At 44.5% G+C, this 25,644-nt stretch overlaps 1 protein-coding gene across 1 annotated transcript; it reads left to right on the forward strand.

Moving 5' to 3' along the window:
- Nucleotides 1-13,975: 13,975 nt before the first annotated feature.
- Nucleotides 13,976-24,857, forward strand: LOC144094977 (uncharacterized). The gene is made up of 6 exons (XM_077628828.1): nucleotides 13,976-14,260; nucleotides 14,344-14,450; nucleotides 16,432-16,510; nucleotides 16,945-17,033; nucleotides 22,445-22,664; nucleotides 24,760-24,857. Exons 1-6 carry the CDS (start codon nucleotides 14,068-14,070, stop codon nucleotides 24,840-24,842), a joined length of 771 nt encoding a protein of 256 aa, XP_077484954.1. The 5' UTR covers nucleotides 13,976-14,067; the 3' UTR covers nucleotides 24,843-24,857.
- Nucleotides 24,858-25,644: the final 787 nt, after the last annotated feature.

A 25,644-nucleotide genomic window follows, 5' to 3' on the forward strand; every position in this document is an offset into this window, starting at 1 on the left:
TAACAAAGAGCGACTAACCCAGTTTTTTGACCGGGTGGTTCCGAGACAAGTCTGTGAAGTCAGAATGAATGTATGGAAGAATGTCCTGACCGTAGACGTTAAATCTCAGGCGTCAGTGGACAAGCTCAACGAAACTGGTGTCCTCGGTGGCCCGGTGGGCCGCTCCTACTTTTCTCACGGAAAGCGGATTACCACTGGAATTACCACTGATGTTGACCCGGAGATAGATGACAACGACCTCCGGACGCTGATAAATTCTACAGTCCGGATAGTTGACATTCATCGTTTCGGCCGCTCCAAGTGTGTCAGATTAGTTTTTGAAACTGACTCTCTCCCATCCCACGTCAAGGTGTGCTATGTGAGGCATCCTGAAAGCCTGCATGTTCCAAGGCCTGTTCAATACCACAAGTGCAAGAAGACAGGACATGTGAGTGCTGTTTGCAAAAACGAGGTATCCTGCCATCGATGCGGCGGGATGCACCAGCATGACACCTGCACGACGGAGACTATAAAGTGCGCCAACTGCTCGAGTGCCCATGAAGTGACAGCTAAGGACTACCCTAACATGACAAAACAAAAGACCCCTCCTGCAGAAGATAGTGAAGGGCAATTCCATTCACCAAGAAGCGGCTGCACGTATTCGTCGGCGCAAACAGCGTTCCCGGCGCCGTCGTCCGGGTCCGCATAATACGACTATCTAGCTGCGCCAACGTCGCAGGAAGTATCAGCTCAGCCGGCGCAGCAGCACGAGCCTAAAAACGATAAAACGCCTGCGGCAGTGTCCCATGTTACCGCGGTGGCTCAGTCCGATGCGGTTGTGTTATCGACTTCCTCTGAGGCTGATTGGCCTGCTCTGCCATCAAAGGACATCGCCACGACACGACCAAGACTGGTTGCCACTCCAGCTGACTCTGCTGGCTAGCCCGAAGATCAGGATGTGAACATTATGTTAAAAAGGCTTGTGTTTTCAATGCGCGTGCTGCTTTCAGGCATTTACACGCCAACAGCAAGGATTGTTGTGCAGTGTTTGGACGCACTTCAGCTGCTCTTGGGGGCATTGCAGTAATTCCTTACGGCACTACGAAAACCGACCTCCCCTGTAGCAATGCACGTGCGCCGCAGTGTGGTGGTGCAGTGGAATGCCCGAGGCCTACGCGGTCGTCTAAGTGACTTCCGGCGACGTGTCCACAAGTACCGCTTCCCTGTGCTTGTTATATGTGAGCCGAACATGCCGTCTCCTTTCCGCCTTTCTGGGTATGTGCTGCTGTGGTCTCGCGAAGAAGACGAAACAAGTGAAGTGTTAGTTTGCATACGCCAAGACATAGTACGCGTCCGCCAATTCCTACAGCCACACAACGCACACCATTACATCTGCTTGACAGTCACGCTAACAGGACGGGTCTTTTGTATAATCAGTGGCTAGATTCTACCTAGAGATGCCATTGATATTTCGTACCTATTTCCAGCTATCCGGAGTTGCATAGCTCCTCACATAACAGTGGGCGATTTTAATGTTCACCATCCTCAGTGGGGAGGTGCTACTATGAATAACCGAGGCAGGAACCTGTTTGACTTCAAGCACTCCCAGAATTTCGTAAATATCAACGATGGTTCACCTACGTTTATTCGTGGCACTTCGTACAGCAGCTCCTTGGATGTGGCGTTTGTTTCAGCAAGTTTCCAGTCTTATGTCAGCTTGTGCAGTGACGTGGGAACACATGGGAGTCACCACATTCCAACGTATGTATGCGTCAAGTGATACGCACCTACTACTTCGTCTCGCGTGCGATATAGAGACTGGCCTGCCTTTAAGACGTCTGTGGAGACTTCCTTTGTGGACCTCACACCACCGTCTAAAATAGAAGACCTGATTATGTCCTCTCTCGGTGAGACTACGCGGAATATATGGGCGCCTACGCCAGAATCTGCTAGTGACGTGGAATTCGAGAGACTACGCGCAGTCTGTCGGCGCGCCGAAAGGAAATACAGAACTGAATTCACGTATGATCTCGCCCTTTGCCGTCGAACTTAACGAAAAATAAAGCGTCAACTCGCGAGATTAGGAAAACAACGTTGGAGGCAGTTCTGTTCATCGCTGGACCCTCGCAAACCCCTGTCGCATAATTTGCATGTAACCAGGAGCTTGCGTTCGCCCCACAAGTACGGTATCCTTTCCATTCCCTGTCCCTTTACCAACGCTGTAACAATGTAGATATAGCAGAAAAATTCTGCTATATGGTTGTGGGCACAACACCAGTAGCATCAAATAGTTTGGAGGCTTTCGTGCCGCCTTCACCAGACGACCACTACGACATGCTGTTCACGATGCCTGAACTAGAAGCTCCTCTTTCCTCGTGCAGGCTTTCATGTACACCTGCTCCTGACGGTATTTTGTGCGCGTCTCTCTCTCACCTTGGCTTGGAAGGCAGAACTGTGCTGCTCAGTTACTACAATGATACATGGGCTTCCGGAATCGTTTCAGAACACTGGAAGATCAGCCGCCTGGTTGCTCTTTTGAAACCTGGAAAGCCTCCTTATGAGCCTACCTTATACCGGCCAGTCGCACTACCAAGCTGCGTCGGTAAGGTAATAGAGCGAATGGTGCTGCGCGGCTCGAATGGTTTTTGGAGCAGAATTCTCTCTATCCGGACATGATGATCGGGTTCCGGCGGGGATGTTCTTCAAGTGACAGCGTAGTTGACCTCGTATCGACAGTGGAAGATGAAAAACGCAGCCGCCGACTCGTCGCTGCTGCCTTCTTAGACATCAAAGGGGCCTACGATAACGTAGTTTATGACGCCATCCTTGATGCCCTTGACGACATAGGCGTTGGCGGCCGGATGTACTCGTGGATTGTGAGCTACCTCAACGGCCGGTCCGTTTACATGTCTACGCCTGTTGGAGAGACTACCCGTCATCAGGTTTGCCGTGGAGTTCCTCAGGGAGGAGTTCCCAGCCCAACCCTATTTAACGTGGCGTTCATAAGACTGGTGAGGGAACTTCCCACTAACATTCGCATCAGTGCCTATGCTGACGATATCTGAATCTGGGCTTCGTGTTCGACACGTCCGCAAATGGTCGCGAGATTACAACGTTTAGGATCATCTACTTCAAGGTACCTACGGCGTCAGGGTTTGCACTTAGCAGCTGAAAAATGTGCTATGGTCCCATTCACGCGCATGTATGTCTGCCGCTACACGTTAGTACTTCAAGGGGTTGCAATACCATACGTCCCCAACACAGCTTTTTGAGCATTATCATTGGCCGCCGGTCTGTCATGGTCGAGGCATATAAAATATGCTAAAGAAGATACTTACTCTTTTTTGCCATGTCCTTCGCTTCGTAAAACGCATTAAATGGGGCCCAACAGAGCGTTTCTTGCTAAGACGTTACTATACTCTCTTTATGGGCTATATTCTTTACAGCCTTCCTGTACTCTCTACCATTAACATTTCCATGCCTTCGGGCATTAGATGGTGTTCAAGCACAGGCGCTCAAGATATGCCTCGGATTACCGTGTTGTGCCTCGAACAAAGGCACGATTGAGGAATCTCGTGCGTGCCCAATATCGATCTATCTGTCACACGAACCACTTCGTGTATACTTACGCGCGTTTACATGGCACAGCTGTCACCCGCTGACGATTTTTGATGAGTGACCGAACAAGAGTTTTGCACGTGCACTGCGCTACCATCAATCCAAATTGCCATCAGACTATGCTCTGCCGCATCATGCCTTGCAGCCTCTATGGGTGATAGCTCAGCCTTCAGCATGCCTGCATGTCCTTCACATGCTACAAAAATCTGTGATGCTGGTTAGCGGACTGAAGCAACTTGATCTTGCCTACGTCTGGTCTGGATGCCAAACTGCACGTATACACTGGTGGATCTGCGTCACTAAAGGCATCGACAGAAGCTTTGGTAATCCACGCTCAGCACACGACCCGGAGATTTATTTTAGGACACAATTCTACTTCAAACGCTGCAGAGCTTGCAAGCATTCGGGAAGCGATTCGCCACATCTGCGGAAAACCGCCTCAGGAGTGGTGCACTTTCAGACCCTAATCCGGCGCTACAAATTTTGGGATGCTCCCTACGCCACACCACCTACCAGGCTCTGGCTCTTGATATCACTGAACCCCTGCCATCTGCTCAGGAATAAGACCACCGTATATTGTTCCACTGGATCCCTGGACACTGCAGACTCGATCGAAATGAGACCACCGCCAACGCTGAAGCAAGGAGCGCCTTCAGCAGTGGCCCGCGCACAGCTGTGCCGTTCTCTAGACCAGACACCACTTGTCTCCTTTCAGGATCTAGGAGGAGTGCGACGGCTAGATACTGGGCCCTGCCACACTCGACACATCCGCATTAAATGGCTAGATCCACAGATAGCCTTTTTTGTTCCTCACGAAATACGACGCCCTATTTTATGCATAATACATAGATTACGTTTAAACGTCGCCTTCACGCGCAAGTATTTGCACTTAATTGGACAAGCGGACTCCCGCACTGTACCACATGTGGCGTCCTAGATACATGTGGCGTTCTAGAGACTGTAGAGCATGGTTTAGTGGCGTGCCCAGTATATGCACGAGAAAGACTCATGCTAGCATCTGCTTTGAAGTCATTTGACACCAGGCCCCTCTCGGAGGATTTGATCATCGGTGCTTGGCCACCTAGTTCGGAAACTCTACATGTAACGCGAGCGTTCTCACGCTTTTTAAGCGACATGGGCCTTGACTTGCGTTTGTGATGTTGAAAGTGTGCATTGCTTTCTTGTCTTTCTTCGCCTGCTTCATCCCATCATCATCACCCCCCATCGTGGCCCTCTTTTTCTCCTCTTCATGTGCACTAGTGCAGAATAGCAGGCCAGATATTCATTTTTCCGGCCGATCTCTCTGCCTTTCCCGTTAATGAACCTTCTGTCTCTCTCTTGAAATAAATCCGCCTTTGTGATTGCTCAGCACTGCATGCGTCAATAAGGATGCGTTCATGAAACCAACATTAAGTTTTCCTGTGAAGGGGGTGATATAAGAAGTAATAATGTTTGCCTTATGGTTTATGGGAGTTTAACGTCCCAAAGCGACTCAGGCTATAAGAGACGCTATAGTGAAGGGCTCCGGAAATTTCGACCACCAGGGGTTCTTACACGTGCACTGACATCGCACAGTACACGGGCCTCTAGAATTTCGCCTCCAATGAAATTCGACCACAGTGGCCTGGATCGAACCCGCGTCTTTTGGGCCAGCAGCCGAGCACCTTAACAACTCTGCCGCCGCGGCGGCCAAGAAATAATAAATGTTTGCCAGTATTTAGCTATGCAACGCTTGGTATTACTTGTATAAAGCGGGACGACACCGGACTTTTCTATTGAGCTTGGTTGCACACGTCCGTCTATTATATGAGAGCAAACCACCCTTCAAAGATTTGATCATTTTAGAGACATCATCTATACAGGTTGTTTCACATGGGATTTTACGCAATTTGTAAAAATATGTTTTTTTTTAGTTAGACGAATGCTTTTTTTTGCATGATATTGGCGGTGGTGTACTACATCAGAATACAGCTATGATGTGCTAACAAGCAAGATAGGTAGCTAATATTGAATAGTTGACTTTACCTGCTACACTTAGGCTTCTTAATTACTGTGGGGCGTGTAGCACACTGTAATTAATATCCATATTAGTTGCTACAATTTCGAAAACACTGTTAGCCTCAGAGCTATAGTCTAACAAATTTTGCTGCATCACGCCAAAATACATGCGCTTTGAAGAAGCTCACCTCTACATTGGACGTAACTCGTCTAAGTAGCCAAAATCTCTTGGTTCACAGCGCCGAAAATAACCATGTTTTCGAAATTCTTAGAACTGATATGGATAAACGATAGGCTACACGCCTTTTATTAATTAAGGAGTCTAACCGTAACAGTTAAAAGTTAACTATGCAATATTATTTAACCATCCTACTTGTTAGCTCGTCTTAGCAGTATTCTAATGTATTAAACCGCTGAAGATGCTATGCCAAAAAGGCGTTGTTCTAGCTCAAAAATCCTACTTTTTAAATAGTGTATAGTCTTATATGAAACGCACTGTTGTACAGTAGCATCCCTTGAAGCTATCTTAATGTGCTTCAAACTTACAGCTGTAATGTGAAGAAGCTGTTCACTAAATGACGGTAACAAAGCTAATAAAGGAATATTAGGCACAGGGAAGAGGGTTCACATGTTACCGTTATTTCGACGCTGTTGAGGACACAACTAATCATTAAATGCATTAGCCGAAGATAAGAAAGCCGTGCAAGCATTATATTCCAATTGTGGTGCATATGAAATTGTGTTTGTAACCCCAGATCTCATTCACAATCGACCAAGACTTGCGTATGGTATATGTCATGCGAAGAGGTTAGCGTAATAGTCCCTCTTTAAAGAATGCATCAGACCCGTTAACGTAATTCCGGCTGTGCGGAATCTGGCATGTAATGCGCCGTTTTTTTTTTTTTTGGCACTTTCCGACAGAAGGACCATAGCGTTTCTCTATATTGGCAGCAAGAATATCCGGCGTTAAGAAGCAATGATTTGAGTTTCTTCTTTTTATGGTTATTGCAATTCGCCATAACTCTTAGTGCGGAGACGAAATCATCATATACGTGGTATTGATTGCAATCACTCATAAGCAACTTCTAGTCGAAAGAGGACAGTGTTACCATTTATGGTAAAACTGTTTCAGGTTATGCACACGGCGAATGCCACTCTCAGCGCCTTCTTGCGTTAAAGTAGCTTTGCATCCGCAGACGGCGAATAATGAAACAATAATCCGCAAGCCTCGGTTAGGCAGCTTTAACGGATGAGATGACCTCTAGAATGAATGCATTTTTACATGGTCAATTAACGTTTTCGACATTTCATTGTTTATGTGCTACTCTCTGGATACTTCAGAAATTACGGACTTCATTCTACAATCTGCATATGTGCCGAAGTAATTTTCAGTGACTGATCGCCACAGCTTTCATAAACTTATATTTCAATCGCCAACCATGCAGAAGGCATTATGGCTGACGTGGTTTGCAGACTACATTCATTACGCAGCTCCAAAAGGAACAATCACAAGCCATGACATGAAAGTGATAGCTAAAGGAAGCTTAGCAGAAATGATGCCGTGTGTGTCATCCAAATACAAAGCATCTCCAGCAGTAAAGCGTTTGTTAACTATGGAGGCTCATGATGAATTTCTAATGTAAACTACGATGTCACCATCTCTAGGGTTTTCAAGCTTGTGCCAGGATTCTGGCAAGCGCTGTAAGTGAACTAAACCGCCAAAATATTTGGAAATCTTCGCCTCTGTTGCTGCAAAATGTCGTCCGCATGAGTTAAATCTTTAGCAGTTTGTCTAATCTCTTGTGAGCATTTTCTACTCCGGCGAATAATAAAATGAAGAATTGTGCAAGAATAACCAAAAACGAATTAAAAGTTTTAGAATATACATGAAAACTGGAGAATAAACTCATGCGACTGATAAGGCATAAATAATTTCTTCAAAGCCCCGGAGTCGTGTATTACGCACAACTGGAGCTATTTCAATCTTTCCAGCAATGGTTTTTATATTCCTGAGCCAAATATGCTCGCACGCTTTTTCGTTAACAAAATGGTTGTCTCTTCACCTTGCCATATTTTAAGTTAACAAAATGGAGGGCAGTTGGTTTCGTTGATAAAGGCCCCTGAGCCTGCCGCTCACATTTTTTTCCTTCCTCGCGCATATTACGAGAAGGAAAGTTGAAAACCAGATCAGGTGAATATTCTCACCGAGTCGGAAGGTTATGAATTGCAATCACATATTTGCCAGGGCGGTTATTGAATTGCAAGCTTCTCTTCCATTTCTTTGATTACAGAGAATACATTTTGATTTTCCTGAACTCACAATATCTTTTTTTTTTCATTTGCTTCCCGGCTGTTCGCTGTTATTCAGTTCAGGTGAAGGTGACTAGGCGCTTGCAAGCCCCACAGATACAGTGCCTTCCTGTGATGTTAGTTCCTTTTTGAGGTACTTTGGTTGCCTCAGAGTTTTATTCATGCACAGAAAAAAAACTATCATCCTGTGAAGACATACAGTACACTGACGGCGACAGTTCTGCTGCTGTAGTTCGAAGGGCCTCAAAGTAGAAGTAAGCTTCTTCATGAAGCTTCGTCACGAAGGCAACAACAACAACATCAGGAATAGTGTAAAACCAGTGTAGCGGAAACAAGGTATTGGCAAAAATTAGATGTATGCGGGAAGAGACAGAAAGGTCAATGCCATAAGCAATACAGATAAGATAGGTAAAGCAGCCGAAGAGGCCTACACAAATATATTCAGTAGCCAATGTAATCAGCGCGTTAATGAGAGGCAATATGGCACATCAATGGGGCATTCCGCCGGTAACGAAAGAGGAAGTAAAGTATGACTTGTGAGCAAAGCAAGGCGGAAATAAGCTGCTCAGGATCAGGTAGCAGCAGTTCTGTTAAAATATGGTGGGGAGATCGTGCTGAAAACTAGCCCCGCTGTACACGAAATGCCTTATGACCTTGAGAGTACGTGAAGCTACATCATCAGACTGACTACGTCTACTGCAGGGCAAAGGCCTCTCCCATGTCTATACTCATAATCCTTTATATTGCCAGCTGCGGCCACCACCCTTACAAAAATGGACTTCGAGTTTCTTTTGAACATGTATAGAGAGCGTAATGATTCTAAAGGATCTCTATAGGGACTCGCTGTCTATTGAGCCAGCTCATTAAGCAGTCTATGTATTCTGTAATGAGACCTAACTATAAAGTTCAGCTGTGTTCACAGTCCATAAAGATTCTATTAAATTGGCTCAATAAGACTTTATAATGAGTCAACCTTATAGAACTTGTTTTGTGCCTTCACTATAAGAAGTCGCTCCTTTCGAAGTCAAAAGAGCCTCTATAGACATAGCTCAGTAAGACATCATAATGAGTCAGAAATTACAGAGCTTGTTTCGTGTATTCTCTATAAAAACTCGCTCCATTTGCAATCAAAACAGATTCTATCGAACTGGCCCAGTAAGACTTCCTAATGTGCCAGATTTTATAGAGCTTGTTTTGTGACCTCGCTATACGAACTCGCTCAGTTCGAAGTCAAAAGGGGCTCTATAGAAATAGCTCAGCAAGACTTCATACTTAGTCAAAATCTATACAGCTTATGTCGTGCATTTCCTATAAAAACTCGCTCTATTTGCAGTCAAAACAGATTCTATACAACTGGCCCCGTAAGACTTCATAATGTCCCAGATTTTATAGAGCTCGTTTTGTGACTTCGTTATACGAACTCGCTCACTTCGAAGTCAAAAGGGGCTCTATAAAAATAGCTCAGTAAGACTTCATGCCTAGTCAAAATCTATAGAGCTTATGTCGTGCATAATATGTTATAGGCCTTCATGCCTTCGCTATGTAGACTCATTTCTACGACTACGATACGCATGTTATAGACAGTGTAATAAATGCATTAATTACGAATCATAATCAGCCCTTTTGCGTATGAATTTTATTGACTCCCTTAACGCGCTTCATACATGTGTAATACTGATGCCATAGGCAGAGAATATCTTGAGCTGTCCAGTTGCTATGCCTCCAATAGCGCGTGTACGTGTATGCGACAGCATGCGTTTCGAATTAACTTTCCGACAGGAACAGCAGGTGTCGAGGAGAGGTGTGACTCGTCCTCTGCTCTCTTCCTCCATGTTTTTGCACTTTCCCTTTGCACTTTCGTGACTGCGATGCTTGAAATCGGAATGCGACTCCCCCCATAAAAAAAATATTTGTGATTTATTCCTGCGCTTTATCGTTGGCCAGTCAAATGATCTTTGTGCTAGCGGATGCAGCTGGCATGTTAGCTGCTTCAATGCCCCGCCCCCCCCCCCCCCCTTCATGGTACATCCAACAGACACGGAAGAATGTTGATCCCTCCGTGGGGACACTTCCCTCTTCTTACATTCATGATTTGCGGCCACTGACCCGGAAGCGTTCCACACGAGGGCTTAAAAAGCCAAGCTGTGCCTCGCCCATAGTCACACGATGAAGAAACGTGTTTTTTTTTTCCAAAAAATAACTTGATTGGTGTCAGTCATCTTTCTCCTAAATTCCTCTCTTTGTTCGTGCCTTTTTCCAGGGCACACATTCCTGGCGTGTTTGCGGCGGGTATGCCCTGCACGAACTGGTGTTCCTCTAAGAACGGCATTTTTTTCAACAGTTGACGCATCGGACTGCAGGGCAACAGTTCGATGCAGTGCTAGAATTTTTTACGCGGCCGTGGTGCCCGCACGCATCGACTTAAAATGAGAACACGCGGTGGTTTTCAAGCGTCCTTGAGTTTGAGTGCAGTGCTGACAATTAACTTCTGATTTGATCATTTGCTGTTGTAGTTGATTGACAGTGGGTTTGCATACATGCATGAAATTGCAGTCTTGTAGATATTTTAATGCAGGCAAAAATGAAATGCCGAGGATGCACATTCCATTCGTTTTAACTCGAGCTGCATGCGTGTATATATGTACAAAGTGAACTCTCAATGTACACGTCACCGACAATCCGGGCGCAGCACGCTGCACACACAGTGAACGTACTGCGATTGACATCCACATTCCACAGCACAGCTTGAGTGAATGGACCTTTAAACAGTATCGAGCCTTAGGCCGCCGGTCGCAACTACAGATTTGCCCTCTTGAAAAGGAATGCGACGGGGTGTCGCTATTATGAACCCTTTCACAATAGTCTTTGGATTTTAAAGATTTGTTAAAAACAGTGCTAGCTTCTTCTAGCCATGTGTGCGATTTGTCCAACCTGTGGACACGCCTGTCGCGCAGTACATCGCTTCGGCGGTGAGCCTCCCCTGGGCTAAAGGAGGCTACCGCGTGTTCTCGCTCGAGGTCGGTGTGTGCGTGGCCTACTTGCCTACGTGCGCTTAGGAGAGGCTAGCACTGCACATACTTATATTGTTCTGCAGTATGTCGCGTCTGGCTTAGAAAATGTCGTTCGCAGAAGAATACAGGCGCAGCGAACTCGGTCGCAATTTAAGATGGTATACGCTCTTCTAATTTGCGAACGAGGTAGTTATGCGCATCTGCAGGGCATCGCAGGAAAAATGCCCATTATTAACAACACAAAAAAGTTCAATTTCGTCAATTTCATGTATACGTAGTCTCTGCATGCTCTTGTTGCACAAATACAGTGAGAATTGGTTAGGCGGTATGTAGGGTTTAACGTGCCAAAGCGGCACGTGAGCTGCGAAAAACGCCTTACGGGGGAATCGGATTAATTACGACCACCTGGTATTGTTTAACGTGCAGCCCCCTTCAAAAGTGTATACAGCCCAATGGGTTTGTTTCTAAGCTGTTTAGCGTGGCTGCCTAGCATATCGAGCACTCCATACCTTGGGAGGATTGAGGACGCAAAGCCATTCATTCCTCTTTAGAGTGATTGCGGTCGCTGAGGATGCATTACGAGGCACGCTGGAGGCTTCACAAGCAAACTCCTTGCGCTGTGTACTTTTGACAGGGGGTGTATGTACACCGATGGCGTACAGGAGACCGCCGCCGTCATTTTGTGTTTTCCCTCCATCGAATCAAGAGCGGGCGCGCGCCTAGGCCAGGATTCGATACTGATCGAGTTCAATACACGAATGCACTAACCGCTGAATCACAGCGGGCATAACAACTAGAGCGTATAGCAACAAGAACTGAGACCGAAAAAAGACACCACAAACACTATAGCGTTTGTGGTCTGTTTCTAGGCCTGTTCTTGCTGTTAGGTGCTATAGTTATGCTCTGTATGCCATAAGCTTGCTCTAGCCCAGCTCTGCTTTAATTATGCCGCACTGACAGGTGCGAACAAAATCAATCGCGACTGCTAGTGGGTTGTCAAAAATCGTTGCTTTCTAATCAGTTATCTTTCAGGAATAAACTGATTACAGTAGTAATTTCTCATTGATGAACACCACAAATTAAAACGAAAACAAGCCCTTATCCTTTCCTTAGTTCCGGGGTCAGTTCCTTCGTATGCACGTTTTGCTGTGGTGGCTTTAAGTGTTGGACCGCGTCAGACATTGTTAGCAAGCACACACGTTTCAGAATTCACGCGGGTTGCTTGATCGCTCTAATCATGAGGCGTACAAACGTCCCGTTTCCAAAATGCGCCAACGTATCGCTGAATGTCCAAAAACCTCCCGGTGCCGGAAAGTTCGTCTTCAGCAACAAGGAATTCCATACGCACATGTACTTAAGGGCGGACGTGGTTGCCGCGGAGCACCTATTTCAATCTTTTCGCAGCTATTTTTTTTTTTTTTGACTCTCTTCTGCCTCCACGCTGCAGTAATCGGGCCCCAGTTTGAGATAGCCATTTTCTCGGACAAAGGTGAAAATGTAGTCGTTTTAATGGTTTACTCTAAAATTAAGCAACCTCATGCATGAGATTGCCAGCTGGAGGATTCACAGCATGTTTCGTATAAGACTATGACATATTTGCCCTTTGGACCCTCCAACTGGCACGACTATATGAAGCCTTTGCGGTATATACTGCGCCAATAGATTGTTGTGCCGTGCACTATATGAATAAATATTTAATTAACGGCACATTTTGTGACCTGTCTGTCATACTTTAAAAACTTTTCACATATGGCGTAAAAAGGTTTACATCTTAGCGTGATCAAACAGACCGATCGACGCGCAGGTGTTCCATAGTATTAAAATCATGTCCGGAACCTTGGTTCCGGACTTGCTTTTATAATACCGTCGAACACAATGATGGCGTGATCAGTGACCACATTTTCACCTCCGCTTGCGTAACATTTCACTAAAGGCTAAGGGGAAAAAATATGCTGGCTGCTTGCATGGGGAACCAATATATCACGTACGTCACGTTCACGTAGTTTTTATTGCGAAAGCACTATTAATTCCGATGGGTAAACTCCGAGCAAGATCTAGCGGTGTTTGTGGGTTTGTGCCAACCAAAATGAATAAATAAAAATAGATCAAAGAAATATTGACTGGGATGCTTAAGAGCTGAACATTTCCGCTTTGAGGCTGTCAACAGGCGCAGACTGAGCAGCATGATTTTTCTTGGACCCCGAATATGGCATGAGATTCCCAATGCTTATTCTAAGACAAGATTTTTGGTGATACTTGCGCCGTTGCTGCACATATATTCTTATGCTCTGTTTGCACACTTGGACCCTGTAGGTAACGTACCGGAAGCGGAAGAACCATAAAAAAAATTACTGACGATTTAGCAATGGTTAGGCGAAATGAAATATAGGCGCGCTTAGTGTACGTTGTGCTTATTTGGGGCCTTGTTTTAGCGCACTAAAACTGGAGGGGACACTCATACTCCGCATAAGGGCATAAAACGATAGACTTAACAGGTTTTCATGCAAAACATACCGGATGCGGGGACTGCATACTGTAACTTACGGTATTTGCTTTCCCGCGCACTATGAGTACCGATTGCCTCGATAAGAGCATTCAGAGTACGCAAGGTACGCACTCGTGATTTTTAAAGAACGAGGAAAGACTCGCAGTACTTCTCTTTTTGTTGTGCACCTCACGGGAAGATATTTCGGCACCTCAACCGAGAATTGCTTAATTTCGGCAGCATTTTCCTTGCTACAAATAAACTTAGTATACTGTAGTCAGCAACATGACTGGTGCTTGTAAAGCCTGTGTAAAAAATTTAACGTCTAAAGGTAGCGGTCATGGCAAAAATTGATAATCGAAACCGAAAGTGAGCAGAAAGAGCAAAAAATATTGTAAAAAGCAAATAAACATCAAACGTTAGTTACTTTTAAAAACTCAGTTTTTTTGTTTGAATTGTAAAGAATAATTTATGAAATATAAGTCAACTTAAAATATTTTTTTCACAGAGGCTACATTTCACCATCGGCCTTGCCAGTGGCTTTGTCGCCTTGTGTAGCCACTAGCCAATACAAGCCAGATAATTTGACAAAAAGCGCGTGCATGGTGCTCGTCACGTCAGATTTAGGCGTGTGCGTCTCTGTCTTAGCCTCTTTAGAAGTTTGCCATGGACCATATTCTGATCAAGTGGACACAAGAAGAGAAGTGGGACGTATATCCGATACGTGCTATGGTCAATACGGCCGTCGGCTTCCGCCTGCTGACGGAGCCCGGCGCCATCGATGATGTGCGCGGCACAATAGAATTGTTCACGTGGAAGGACAGTGAACCACCTGCTCCCGCAGAGGTCCTGGATATTGGTAAGTGGTGACGAATTTCCTCATGTTAGCAGTTTTTGAATTATTCTGCTTCTTGTCAGTATTTACTGTTCTATTTGTTCCAGGCAAAGCGCGCGTACTGGAGACGAAGCGCGCGCGCCTGGCTTCAGCTGGGTTAAGGGACGAAGGCGACGTCATGACCGAGTCGCTTGAATGCAGCCCTAATGAAGAGGTTAGTGGCATGGTGCACTGCCCAGAATTTAGGAATTGTGCCGATGGCTGTCATCGTATCGAGTAGAGCGTTGAGAAAGTTTGGGCTATTGAGGCACTTAGTCGCGCCGCATTGTTTTTATGGCGCAGTTTTGCGAAGGACGTAAAAAGTGGTACTTGCGTTGAAATATTCAGTGCTGTTTTATCTGGACTGTGCACGCGATGCATACCGAATGCGCACGTGATTTCATTGAGAAGTGCCCATGCGTGCACATTTGCAGGCAGTGCATGGGACGGTCGTGGTATGAATGGTTGATATGGTATACGGAGTTTCAATCATTCCAGAGGGACATGGGCATTGAGGAACGCAGTAGTGGAGAGCTCCGGCTTAAGTTTGACTTAATGGGGTTCTTTAACGTGCAGTGATATCGCTCAGTACGCGGGCGCCTTGTGTTTCACCTCCATCGAAATGCAGCCTCTGTGGATAGGATTGAACCCGGGTTCAAGAGAAGGCTTAATCGGGCTGGTTGTTGCATGTTGATGGTAATCGGCTGAACAGTGCTAACAGGCAGGGCATAAGAGATAAACACATACACAAGCACTGACTGGCAACCAAATGATTTATTGCGTTTGATATTTGATGCTTTTTGTTTAGCTTGCTTATATTGCAGGATTCCCTCCCGCAGTAAATCATTTGGTTCCTAGTCAGCGCTTGTGTCTATGTTGTTCTCTTGCGTCCTGTTTGTGCTCTTCAATCAGTTTCCATGAACCCAGGTCCTCAGGCTTGGCATCTGAGCGCCTTAACCACTGAGGCACCCTGGCAGGATGCATGGCATTGTCGTGATATTCGGTGTGTTCTCTTCATATCATTGCCGGCATGACAAGCAGTACACCTCATCTTTCTGACTAGCCCTCTAGTCTGTGATAACTGAAGTGCCGATGTTATACCTGCACGGCTGCACGCCAGTGCATACCACCGATAACATGTGTTTTTGTTAAGTTGGAGGCCAGCTCGCAACAGGTATTCGAATTGAGTGCCGGTATGTTTCACTCAGACCTCTGTGGATTCAGCGTTTGCGAATTTGCGTTCAGAGGCGCATCTTCGTTTCATTTTTCAGTGCGTTTCATTTTCTACTGCTGCACATTAGCAGCCTTAAGTGCCGTTTGAATTTTTTTCACCTCTACATAGTACCGACTATGTGTGATTTAATTGCCTCATTAATATATCTTGCAAGATGCCATTTTGCGCACAGTGCAATACATGTGGTGTCCACAACAATAAATTACAAAAAGCCAATTGCCTAAGCTAACAGCCTCCATTTGCCAATAAGGACACCAGCCCACCATTACTTTTTTGATATCTTTATTGTAATATTTTAGATCTCCCTCGCCCTTATGTAAAGCCCCAACCTGAAGGACTTTAAGGGTGAATAAATGATGAATGATAAAGTTTATAATAGCCTCTGGAAATCGAGCGAAAGAAAATGCAAAAGATATAAAAGATACAGGAATCTGTCTTGCCTTTCACGCATGTGTAGCTACAGGTGCACTGCTTGCTTTCTTGATTACACATTAACGTGTCAGCGTTAAGGCTCTCATGCAGCAAGGAACCCGGCGGCATCCGAGAAAATGCGGATTGCTTGAAAAGGTAGTTGTGGTGTCATGTGGAGCGACAGATTTTAAGAGATGAAAACATTGCATAAATTGTGAATATAAGGTCGCAACATGACTTAAGTGCCATTATGACACATGAGTCATTAATTGCACTCAACATAAAATTAAGGTGACGGGAAACAGACCCTTGTATCCAGAGTCGGACACTTTACCCTTAGGCCACTGAGGCATGTTTGTTCAACTTGGTTGAAGGGAGGCCTTTTGTGCCATGTCCAAAAGTGTCAGTGCCTGCAGATAGGACCTTAGGCCATTGGAGGCAGCCGTTAATGCTATCGTGCCATACGCTTAAGGTGGAACCTAAGTGTCGTCCAATTTTTTTTCATTTGCAGTTTTGTTCTCAATGTGAGAACATGCGCAGGGAGTTGGATGTCGTAAAAAGGCGAAACGAAGATCTGGAGGCTGCCCATGGTATGTCAGATCATCACGGTGCTGTTAAGGGCTGTTATAACCTTTATTAGTGTAGCTTGAGTTTGACCTGGTTGTATAATGGGCTTGATAGCTTATCTCCAATATACCTACTTTTGAAGCGTCATTTGTTTTGCTTGGTGTGCTGCTTTGTTGAAGCTTATTCTTAGTTTTGTATGCTGTGAAATGGCTGTTTTCTTACTGTTAACTTGCATGTAACTCTAATGTACAGCTGCTAGTATTAGAGAGAGAGTTACAAATCTGCTCTTTTAGCAGGCACACTAAAAAATTATAACCATGTAGCTGATTCATGTCGTTTTGTAGTAGGGCACCATAGTAGGCAAACAAAATTGTTACACTGTATAAAACAGCTGGCAGAATGTAGTGTTATGCTGTCACTACAGTTTTTTTTATAATTTGGTAAACTGCTCTTTCAGAGTCTCAAAAGGTTCTGAAAAAGCTAAAAAAAATGCTTGATGACATGAAGAGCATTGATGCCATCAGTGCAGTGCGGCCGTGCCCCCAGGTAAGGCCTTTCCCTTACAAGTTTTGACATCTTCTGGATGGGAACAGGGTTTTAACATGCACACTTGTGTAAGGGCTGCTTTCCTGAACTTAACAGGCAATAATTTAAAAAAAAAACTCTAGAAAGAGCTATTGCTTTCCACTTGTGTATGGTTTTCCTCGCGCGGCATGATTCATAGGATGATACCGAACTTAACAGCTGCATGCAACATGTGGTATGCCCAAACAGACAATATATCATTTCATTTAGTCTTCACCTAGAAATGCTATTAGGTGGAGTCTTTGCCACCATGCAGCAATATCTTTGTGCTTTTGAACTTATCTTCTGTGATATGTGTTGGCCTTGCGAAAGATAAAAATGTGAACATAATGTTTACATCTGACGCGAAGGCCAGGGTAATTTGCACCCATGCTGGCAGAAGTGTCTCCTGCAGCAACATGCTTGCTATCGGTGCATCAGGCAGTGGTGGTCTGCTAGCATGCCGCTCGCTTGGGGTCTCTTTTCCTGGCATGCCTTGCATGCTTCACATCAGTGCCACTGTGGAAGGTGCTCTGAAGCTAACGGCCCCTTATCATGAATAGGCTAATCTTGTAACCAATTTCCCAAGAACAGATTTGCCTCATATTAAAATGACTTGCAATGTACATTAATACAACCTTTGGCAGCGAAGCTAGTGGGTATGTGTTCCAGGAGAGAGCCACCTTGCACTGGTGGCTGTAGGCTACATGCACTAAGTGTAGTTTCAAAGCGTCATTCGAACCACTGCAGTCAAACTTCAATATAACTAACACAGATATTACGTATTGTTGGCTATATTGAACTATTCCTAGATATTTTGAACAAACACAGGCAATTCTTGCTTCATATATTGAATCCAGTTTGCCATATTAACTTATGTATTGAACTGTTAAGCACCTAGCTATGCCCGCTTCGATGACTGGTGGCAGACTTTGCCTTACTAAATGAGTGACTGGGGGTGCCAGTGCGCCAAGCGACACAGTTCACGCTTTGTTTTGCACTTTTTAATAGTACCACGGAAGCTTAGCGACTGCAACGGTTGGTAGCCTGGAGGTTAGCACCCTGTTTTGCACTTTTTAATAGTACCACGGAAGCTTAGCGACTGCAACGGTTGGTAGCCTGGAGGTTAGCACCCTTTTGCGGCTCTCGAACCCATCAGTAGTGTCCCACAACTAGCGGCATGGCCGTTTGTAGCCTTCCAGTAGCCATCTCATCTTCATGTCAACTGTCATGGAAGTGGCGAACACTGCGATAGCTTTTATTCTGTCATCCCAATTTTCACCCGACACTGCTGTAATTCGGGGATGCCGCCCTAACTGGTGTTTCGCCTGCCACCACCCCACGCTGGCAATGCTTTGTTAAGAAGCCAGCCTAATTGGCATTGGCACGGTTTGAGACAGTGCTAGAGCTTCGGGAAAGGTCTCTCCCAGTTGCCATCCTTGCAGTGATGCATTGCACTTCTCCTGCATGAGTTCTTTGCAGATTTTGTATTTCAGATGTATTGAACTATTTAACAACTTTTATCTGTTCATGTAATGAAGTTTGATTGTATTATGGTCCATAGAAGTTGTATTATGGTCCATAGAAATCTCATTGCTTTTCACGTGTGATTCTGCCTTAATTCTTATTTCAAGTAATTTTGATGTCCTACCAGTCTTTTTTAATGCAGGCAGTTCTCCGCAGCCGTCCAGATTTTGTGTGTTTGTGAAATCTTATTGCGAAATAATGCATGGAAATTAGACTGCTGTTGAAAGCAACATTTAGCTTTAGTTTATGTTAGCAGCATGCCATGCAGTTGCACTAGTCTGTTACAGAAGTTGCAAATTCTATGCATAATTTCTTTCCTATAATGAACAACTGCTAGGTGTCAGATATTCTTAGTTCTTTGGTAACAATGCCATGCATATTGGAGATCTTGGCTGTGTAATCAAAAAGATGTAATGAACAGTGCTTACCATTCAAGGAAAGCCACTGTGCAGTTCTGCTGTGTGTTGCTAATTTGCACATGCATTGCCGCAAAGTGACAGCCGTTCTAGGGAAGGCTGGACAGAAGTCTGAACAGAAAGCCGTACTGCACGTCACAAACAGTCTTCAAAGGGTCAGAGCAGATAATTTAGGTCCACTATCCAAATCGTCAGTTTTCGACGCGATTGTGATGTCTACTTAACGCGCAGGGGCAGGAGCATTCGCATGCCTCGTCTAAAGCCGCCACTTCGACGCTGAAAAGCCTAGCTGCGCGCCGTCTCCAAGTAATTCTTGCAGAAAAAAATGAGCGCTTTTATAATGCGCATAAAAGAACATTTATTTCTAAAAGCCAAACTGGGGGGCTCATTTATGTGCAAATGCATCACTTGTGTGAGATTTTCAATTATAGGACGGTTTCGCGCAGTCTGCTGAAAGTTAGAGGTTCTACTGTATGCGCCAACTGTGTAACAACTGAAAGCACGCGTGATCACCTTCTAGCTGACATGGTGATCTGTTTGAGCTCGGGCCATAGGAGTCATATTGACTAGGAATTTTTTTTAAACAGAACAGCGCGTAGTTTGACAGGAACACGACACAGATGAGCGCTGACTTTTAACTGACGTTTATTGCTTGGAACGGGGCATATATACAGTTCCAACCAAAAAGAAGAAAACAAAACAACCATTCATACAAGCCGCTCTGAACACAGGAGATAACTAGGATCATCATACCCCCCCCCCCCCCCCCCGCTAAAAATGCAAGTTCTTTGGAACAAATCGATAAGGAGGGGCTGCTGACGCAGGCGTCTTTTGACCAGGCGATGTGCGCTGCTTAAATTATTTCATGTGTTAGTCACGTGACACTAGTGTCAGTGTCAATCTATTCTCAGTAATTTGGGCAAAGACAGAAAAAGAGAGCAGGCACATTCTATGACGCGGAAGGAAAAAGAAAAAAAACCACTGTTGTGCCTTGCATTCATCATTTCTCCCACAGACTAAAAAAGATAGCAAATAGAGTACTTGTAAAAGTCATTTTTTTCGGCTCCGGATAAGCTTGGGAAGATGTGCAAAATGGTTAACACTGATTTCATTCCCAGAGAGTGCGACATCAAGCATGAAAATCAATTCATATGCTGCGAAGAAGGTGTAGTTTATGCCATTCCCTTGTCATGTGGCAAGCTTTATGTGGGTCAGACGGGGAGATGCCTCAATGAACGCTTGAAGGAGCACAATAACAATGTGCATAATACTGTAAAAGAGCATCTCGGCATCCACTGTAGAGACTGTGACAGCAAAACATGCACCCCTGACTTCACTCGCACACAAGTTTTAAGCAAGCATAGTAACCAACTAACACGTGAAATAATTCAAGGAGCGCACATCGCCTGGTCAAAAGACGCCTGCGTCAGCAGCCCCTCCTTATCGACTTGTTCCAAAGAACTGGAATTTTTAGCAGGGGGAAATGATTATCCTAGTTATCTCCTGTGTTCAGTGCCGCATGTATGAATGACTGAATCTATGAATGGTTGTATTGTTTTCTTCTTTTTGGTTGGATCTGTGTCGTGTCTCCCTTCGTGTCCCTGTCAAACTACGCGCTGTTTTGTTTAAAATGACTTACCAACTCGCCCAAGCATCCATCTTAATGATTGACTAGGAAAGCTGCAGTCTTGTAAGGGAGATGAGTGGGGATGAGAGGAATAGGGAGTATTTACTGATGTCCTAGTGGCCGCCATTTTGGTTTACATAAAGCATGGGCAGAGGCAGCTTGGCATGCCTAACTGTGTAGTCAAGCGTTACACTGAAATCCATCTGGTTAGGCATGGCGATGCAATGAAATGAAGTAGGAGTCGCTGACTATAGTTGAAAAGGAGGAAAAACATCGCGAAACCAGTGTGGCTTTCTTGTGCACAGTGAGCAGGACAAGAGCAGTGGCAAATTTATAACCGATGAATGTGATGTAAACATGGGGCATAAATGGTTTTCATGGGGCCGGCGTTCTTGTTTGAAGTCGGTTGCACCTTCTAAATGAATAGCGATTTCATCAGAAGGCACATCCCCAGGTTCCTTTTTCTATATGAGATAGAAGAATTGCCCCGCGCAGTCTGACGGCCACTGCTGTGTGCATGGCCTGCATCCCTGTCAGTAAGCTGCAGAATCAACTAATGAACTGACCAAGACCGACTACAGATGAAGTTTCCAGGAGTTATCTACAAGATACCCTGCCTGAACTGTAATCATGCTTACAGCAGTGAGACAGGAAAGTTCTCAAGACTCATAAAGGAGCATCAAAGTGATGGGACAAATGACAGGCATGCCACAAATGCATTGGCGCGCCACGCACATGGCACTGGCCACCAGATTGACTGGGCAATGCCTGTATCTTATCCAGAGAAAGGAGCCTGACGATGTGCCTTCTGCTTGAATCCCTATTCATCCAGACGACGCAAGCAACAAGAATGCCGGCCCCATTCCAAACATCTATGCCATAAGTTTCACATTCTTCAGTTATGTGTTCTCCACCATTCTTGTCCTGATCATTATGAACAAGAAACCCTTATGGGTTTTGAAATGTCTTTCTTTCTTTTCGACTATGGTACGTGACTGCTACTTAATTTTATTCCCGACTGTCGTATTGCCACCTGCAGCCTGCAGCACTGAACCTATGTGCTGTACATAATGGCACCCACAATGTTACATGAATACTTTCCGCCTGCTTTTTATCACTTATTGATTCTATTTTTAATATTTTCATGTCTCACATCTTGTATATGGGGTGGTTCAATGAACACCCAAAAATTTTCATAGTCTTTTTGGGGTAAAAATACGGTTTTTGCGGAATACCAGTGTCGGCGGACACCATAAAACCGGTGAATCTTCTTAAGTAGTAAGCTAGTTAACTAATTTTTAATAATTATCTTTTTAAGTAGTACTTAGGCACTTAGTTGCAATTAGAGATTTCTAGCTGGTCGTTAGTAATAGCCATATCAGTTTTTAGAATTATGAAAACACTATTACCCTGGGTGCTGTGGCTGGACAAAATTTGACTTTTTCAGCTAGTTGCATGCACTGGAGGGGTTGTTTTGCCTGCATGCTTCCGAAAGCATGTTTTTGCACGATGATATTTGTTACCCACAGTGCCAGGACAATCGTGTTTTCGAAATTCTAAAAGCTGGTACAGCTTTACTAGCAGCCTATCAGAAATTGGTTAGCCAACTTATTATTTAAGACAATTCACAGGCTTTCCGATGTCTGAAAACACTAGTAATATTATACAGCAGAAAGTCTTATTTTTGCTCCAAAACGCCTTCTTTCGAAAATTTTTTATAGTCTGTACTGAAGCACCTGGTATAGCAAATGTAACTTGTGTGCATCAGCTTGCATTTTGTAGATTGCCTTTTCATGGCGCTAAGTTATACGTTTCGTTTCCAGATCGACATTGGGGGCGGTGTTCTGATAGAAGAGACAGCCCTTGAAAAGCTGCGCAGCAGCTGCCCAGGAGCCCCTGCGAAATTCGCAAGGGGGCTGATGCGGCAGCTGTTTACAGCTGATGAGTTGAGAGGAAAGTCGTTATTTGGGCGGAAGTCGAATTCCCACCCTGACGCATCCTTGAGGGAGGCCTTGGACCCTGTAAGAGTGAACGCCATCATCGGTACGTCACTTTTTTTCCTACCATCCGGATTCACCACTTGAACATTTATTAGAACTGCTTTTCTTTCATAGCCTCTACTTCTGTGCACGTATGTGAAGTCAGCAACATGCATTTTACTGCACATTGCTGAGCTTGAGTGTGCTTGGGTATCAGTTTACCTTAGCTCTCTTTTTAACTACTGGAAATTGAAGGGTTTGCTGTATTCCAGATGCCCAGAGAGTTTTTATTGCATTCACTGCATTGTGGGTAGTCAATTAATCACATTGTGTATTCATCTTATGCAGCTTTCAAAACTGAGACATGCAATGAATCAGTGCCAGAGCTCTGATTTTTAAGTGTGCCCATCAAAACAATGCGTGCCAATTAGCTATTGCTACTCTTGGCAGCTCACAGATGATGGCTTCACCAGTGGCTGACTTGCAGGTCATGCCATATGCAAGAAAATTTGACAGCGGCCTATGGGGAGTTTTGCACAGTCTGTTTTCTTTTTGTTTTTGTACAAGGAGACGATATAGCATAGCTAGGCAAAATGCAAATTAGGTGCACTACCACTTCGGTATTTATTTTTGTTTCTCCTCAAGGTTCGGCTCTCATGGTCAAGCAGGCTTCAGGCAAAGATCGATGAAATGAGACTCAAGCTTAGGGGTATGACGTGATAGCGTTAAAGGGGAATGTCCAAATATACGGAATTGGTTGTTCTCTACTTTTCGTTCATAGTCTGTTTGAAGTCTTCATACCACTCTTGGCACAGTGGTCCAGCAGTTAAGTGATGCGCCACTGCCCTGCGATAGCAGGTGCTACAACCGGTGGGGCTTGAGACACAGGTTGCGCTTCCCGAGCAACTTCTTGCGACCAATCTTTAATTGAACTGACACCTCCCATGTTGACACTGGACAAACAGACAACGGCCAAATTGCCAAGTGGGGCTCTAGTGCTAGTGCACTAAATAACATACGAAGGAGCGTACTTCCCTAAGTCCAGCTGCATTATGGATATGGAATAGACTTCAAAGGAGAGAAACTGTTGATCAGCGCAACAGAATTGACAGAAGTATCAGGTTGTCTTACAGCATATAAGCACTAAAATACACTAGGAATGAAATGGGTGTGACTAAGTGTAAACTAGTAATTAATTGTAATAAATTGGATATTCTTTTTAAGTTTGTAATTCATTACTTTTTCTAAATGGCAAGTTCTGGGTAATCTATTCTTGGTAATCGGTTACTTTTTCCAAAAACAATTAACTGGTGGTATAGCTCGGACAACTTGAACTTCGTGGCAAACGCTGGCGCTAGCCGGAGATGTTTCCTTCATGACAGCAACAATGGACTGGCTGCGGAGCAGCATTGCGCGCAATTCTGCCTGGGCCACGAGAGAGGCATGGTTGCCTCCAGTGGTTCCTGTCCTGGAAACTATCACTTGACTGCTCTGTAGGGATCCCTGGTCCTGTTGGATGGCACTGAAATTTTACTTTGACTACACCGAGCTTGGCGGCAACTACACAGAGCAAGAAGGCAGAGATATATAGCTCGCAACAGTGCATAAAGGAAGGATTCTGTTGAAACCAGTACTACTTCTAGAGTTTCATATATTACTACAATAGCTTCAAAAAACTCGTGAAAGTTGACACTGCACGACAGCATATCATGCAAGCTGCACGAGTTCATTTTAGTCTGAGTGGCGCATGACCTAACCGCTGCACCATTGCGCCAGGAGTGGTATGAGGTCTCCCAAGGATCTATGAATGCATAGTCGAGAATGCCCAATTTCACATATATGGGCATTCCCCATTGCGATCGCATCATACCCTTAAGGCAGAGCTCAAGTATCCCTTCCAATTTTTTTTATGCGTGTTATTCCAGTTTGGGATTAGCTTAAGAAAAGTCAACAACGGACTCTTTTCTTGCCGCAGAGAATTATATGGTAGTTGTGAATAATGTGGGTTGAAGCTCCATTGAAAACTTAAGTTCCGTTCGACGAAAGTGGCTAAGTTTAAGCTCACTGTGTTAAAATTAGTAATAACATGTGCATGAAGTGTCAAGAGTGTGCGAGATTTGTGTCAAATTATTCATCTGCTTGCGTGCTTCTTTGTGCAGGCTTCACTATTCGGGAGTTCAAGGCCGACCCGATCCGCCTGAAGAGCAGCTTGTCCTCCCTGCTCTCTCGGGAGATTAAATGAGACTAGGTAATAAACAACGCATGAAGGACCTTCTTGTATCATTGTATGTTTTGCAGCACATATCACATTCACTCACTTTTTCAAGTCCCCGTGGCTTCAGTCTACAAGTATTTCTACCTACCTCTTCATGTTCGTAAAAAATGTATTGAAACTTGTTTCGTAATACTCATAGAGCTTCAATAACTACACTGTAAGCTCTACTCAGGAAATCTAAAAGAGCAATACCTCCTAGGCTTCCTATAGGAATGCGGTGGCCAGTTAGTTATTGAAACTCGTTACATAATAGTTAGAGGTTGAGTAAATCCACTATAGGCTCTATCAAGGAAAGATAAAGGAGGTTCTTTTGAATCTCTCAAAAGATTTGCAAAAGACGATCAATGAAGTGTTTCGTGTTCCTATAACAATGCGGTGAACAATTAGTTATTGGAACCTGTTAGGTTAGACTTACAAAGGTTCAGTAAAGCCACTATAGGCTCTATTGAGGAAAGCTAAAAGAGCTTCGATTGGATCTCCTTAGAGAGTTGCAGAAGACACTCATTAAATTATTTATATAGCAAAGCCTCATTGCATTTCTATACGGATGCGGTGGCCAATTAGTTATTGAAACTCGTTACATAATAGTTATAGAGGTTCAGTAAATGCACTATAGGCTTTAATGAGGAAAGCTAAAAGAGCTTCTATTGGATCTCTTTAGAGAGTTGCAGAAGACACTCATTAAAGTATTTCTATAGCAGTTCCTCATTGCATTTCTATAAGAATGTGGTGGCCAATTAGTTATCGAAACTCGTTACATAATAGTTAT

Source organism: Amblyomma americanum, chromosome 6, assembly GCF_052857255.1.
Source record: "Amblyomma americanum isolate KBUSLIRL-KWMA chromosome 6, ASM5285725v1, whole genome shotgun sequence".
Classification (NCBI taxonomy): domain Eukaryota; kingdom Metazoa; phylum Arthropoda; class Arachnida; order Ixodida; family Ixodidae; genus Amblyomma; species Amblyomma americanum.